Source organism: Pyrgilauda ruficollis, unplaced genomic scaffold, assembly GCF_017590135.1.
Source record: "Pyrgilauda ruficollis isolate IOZ18807 unplaced genomic scaffold, ASM1759013v1 scaffold1560, whole genome shotgun sequence".
Lineage (NCBI taxonomy): Eukaryota > Metazoa > Chordata > Aves > Passeriformes > Passeridae > Pyrgilauda > Pyrgilauda ruficollis.
Window position 1 is genome coordinate 1,923 of NW_024514322.1, and position 3,290 is coordinate 5,212.

Below are 3,290 nucleotides of genomic sequence, written 5' to 3' on the forward strand. Positions count from 1 at the left end.
GGGGCCCGGCAGGTCAGCTCCTCCTCGGGCACGGCGCCCAGCAGCCGCCCGGCCAGTGGCGCCGGCGTGGCGCAGGTCTCCAGGCGGCCCGGCTGAGCCACGCGGCGCAGCCACAGCAACTCGCAGTTGCAGTGCAACGGGTTCCCCCCGGCCGCCAGCGCCGGCCCCGGCGGCCCCGGCACCGGCGGCAGCGCCCGCAGCCGGTTGGCCGTGAGGTCCAGCCTGGCCAGGCGCGGCAGCCGCGCCACGGCGCCGGCCGGCACGCGCTCCAGCAGGTTGTGGTCCAGAGTGAGCGTGGCCAGGCTGCCCATGGCGGCCACGGCGTCCCAGGGCAGCGCCGGCAGGTTGTTGTGCGACAGGTCCAGGTCCTCCACGGTGGCGGCGAAGGCGGCGAAGGCGGCAGCGTCGATGGCGGCCAGCTGGTTGTTGGCCAGGATGAGGTGGCGCAGGCTGGCCAGCCCGCGCAGCTGCGGCCCGCTCAGCGCCGGCAGCCGGTTGCCGTCCAGGTGCAGCGCTCGCAGGGCGCGCAGGTCGGCGAAGGCGCCGGGGGCCAGGCGGCGCAGCCCGTTGCGCGACAGCGTCAGGTGCACCAGGCTGCTCATGTTGGCGAAGTCGGCGCGGCCCACGGCGCCGATGAAGTTGTCGGCCAGGCGCAGCTCCACGGCGCCGCGGTCCAGGCTGGGCGGCACGGCCAGCAGCCCCGTGCGGGCGCACAGCAGCGTGGGGCTGGGCGCGGCCGCGGGGCACAGGCAGCGCGGGGGGCAGCGCGGCGACGGCGGCGACGCCGGGACCCCCGGCCCGGACACGGCGCCCAGCATCACCAGCGGCACCAGCAGCTTCGCCATCCCCGCGGCCGCGCCTGCCGAGAGCGCGGGGCCGAGAGCGCGGTCACGGGGGGCACGGGGGAGCCCGGCAGAGCCCAGAGGATCCCAGTGGATCCCAGGGGATCCCGGCAGACCCCAGCAGATCCCAGCACTGCCCAACACAGCCCAGCAGGTCCCAGGAGATCCCAGCAGGGCCCAGAGGGTCTCAGAGGTTTCCCGCAGATCCCAGCGGATCCCAACAGATCCCAGCGGATCCCAGTTGATCCCAGCAGGTCCCAGGAGATCCCAGCAGGGCCCAGCAGGTCCCAGAGTATCCCGGCAGATCCCAACAGATCCCAACGGATCCCAGCACAGCCCAGCGGATCCCAGGAGAGCCCAGAGGATCCCAGTGGATCCCAGCAGATCCCAGCAGGGTCCAGGAGATCCCAACACAGCCCAGCAGATCCCAGCAGATCCCAACGGATCCCAGCAGATCCGGCGTGTCCCACGAGATCCCACAGCACCAAATCCCAGTGATCCCAGTTAGATCCCAACGGATCCCAGTTAGATCCCAGTTGTCCCAGTTAGACCCCAGTGATCCCAGTTCTCCCAGTTGTCCCAGTACCTCCTCTCAGGGCTCCATGCTGGTCCTGTCCAGGCGTCGCCGTGGGGCCTGCGGGGACAGGGACCGGCCAGTACGGACCAGTACGGACCAGTATGGACCAGTACGGACCAGTATGGGCCAGTATGGCCTAGTACGGACCAGTACAGACCAGTACGGACCAGTACGGACCAGTATGGCCTAGTACGGACCAGTACAGCCCAGTATGGCCCAGTATGGCCGCATACAGCCAGTATGACCCAGTACAGACCAGTATGGCCGCATACAGCCAGTATGACCCAGTACAGACCAGTATAACCCGGTACATCTCAGCATGGCCCAGTACAGCCCAGTACAGCCCAGCCCAGCCCAGTATGGCCCAGTATGGCCCAGTACAGCCCAGTACAGCCCAGTACAGCCCTGTACAGCCCAGTATGGCCCAGTACATCCCAGTACAGCCCTGTACAGCCCAGCATGGCCCAGCACATCCCAGCACAACCACACCAGACTGAAAAAGACACAGCAGAGACCAGTACATCCCAGTACATCCCAGTACAGCCCAGCACGGCCCAGTACATCCCAGTACAGTCCACTACAGCCCAGTACAGCCCAGTGTGGCCCAGCACAGCCCAGCATGGCCCAGTACAGCCCAGTACAGCCCAGCACGGCCCAGTACAGCCCAGCACGGCCCAGTACATCCCAGTACAGCCCAGCACGGCCCAGTGTGGCCCAGTACAGCCCAGTACAGCCCAGTGTGGCCCAGCACAGCCCAGCACAGCCCAGTACAGCCCAGTACAGCCCAGTGTAGCCCAGCACAGCCCAGCACAGCCCAGTACAGCCCAGTACAGCCCAGTGTGGCCCAGTACATCCCAGTACAGCCCAGCACGGCCCAGTGTGGCCCAGTACAGCCCAGTACAGCCCAGTGTGGCCCAGCACAGCCCAGCACAGCCCAGTACAGCCCAGTACAGCCCAGTATGGCCCAGCACAGCCCAGCACAACCACACCAGACTGATAAAGACACAGCAGAAACCAGTACATCCCAGTACATCCCAGTACATCCCAGTACAGCCCAGTACAGCCCAGTATGGCCCAGCCCAGCCCAGTACAGCCCAGCATGGCCCAGCCCAGCCCAGTACAGCCCAGCAGGGCCCAGCCCAGCCCAGTACAGCCCAGCATGGCCCAGTATGGCCCAGCCCAGCCCAGTACAGCCCAGCAGGGCCCAGCCCAGCCCAGTACAGCCCAGTATGGCCAAATGCGGACCAACACAGACCCAGTGCCTCCCAGTACATCCCACTGCCTCCCAGTATGGCCCAGTGCAGACCAGTTCAGACCCAGTACCTCTCAGTATGTCCCAGTGCCTCCCAGCACCTCCCAGTACAGCCCAGTGCCCCCCAGTGCCCCCCAGTGCCTCCCAGCACCTCCCAGTGCCCCCCAGTACATCCCAGTGCCCCCCAGTTCATCCCAGTACAGCCCAGTATGGCCCAGCCCAGCCCAGTACAGCCCAGCAGGGCCCAGCCCAGCCCAGTACAGCCCATTGTTACTGGGGGGCACTGGGGGGGTCCCGGGGGGCTCCCAGGCCCCGCCCCCGGCGCGGGCAGGGCGAGGCCGCGTGGGGCGTGGCCACGGGAAGGGCGTGGCCTCTGTGATTGACGTTTGGCGCGGGGAGAAGGGGGCGTGGTCCGCCGTGATGGGAGGGGCCTCCGGGCCCCGCCCCCGCAGCGCGCGCGCGCCTGCGCCGGGCTCTCCCATTGGTCCTCCCCCTCCCCGCCCCGCGCCTCTCCGCCCTCTCTCATTGGTCCGTTGGCGGCGGCGCCGTGACGCAGCGACGCAAGCGTGCGCGCCGTGCGCGCTGACGTTGCGCGGCGGCGGCGGCGGCGGCGGCGGTG

The 3,290-nt window shown here is 68.6% G+C and overlaps 1 protein-coding gene across 1 annotated transcript in view; it reads right to left on the reverse strand.

Annotated features, from left to right (window-relative positions):
* Positions 1–1,478, reverse strand: part of LOC121350493 (leucine-rich repeat and fibronectin type III domain-containing protein 1-like) — a gene marked incomplete at its 3' end in the record, with an annotated part of 3,296 nt that extends 1,818 nt beyond the window's left edge. Inside the window, exons 1-2 of the mRNA XM_041461865.1 lie at positions 1,429–1,478; positions 6–859 (exon numbers count right to left, since the gene is read on the reverse strand). Coding sequence (XP_041317799.1) covers positions 6–845 — 840 coding nt within the window. The remainder of the gene's footprint in view (positions 1–5; positions 860–1,428) is intronic.
* Between the last annotated feature and the right edge of the window lie 1,812 nt (positions 1,479–3,290).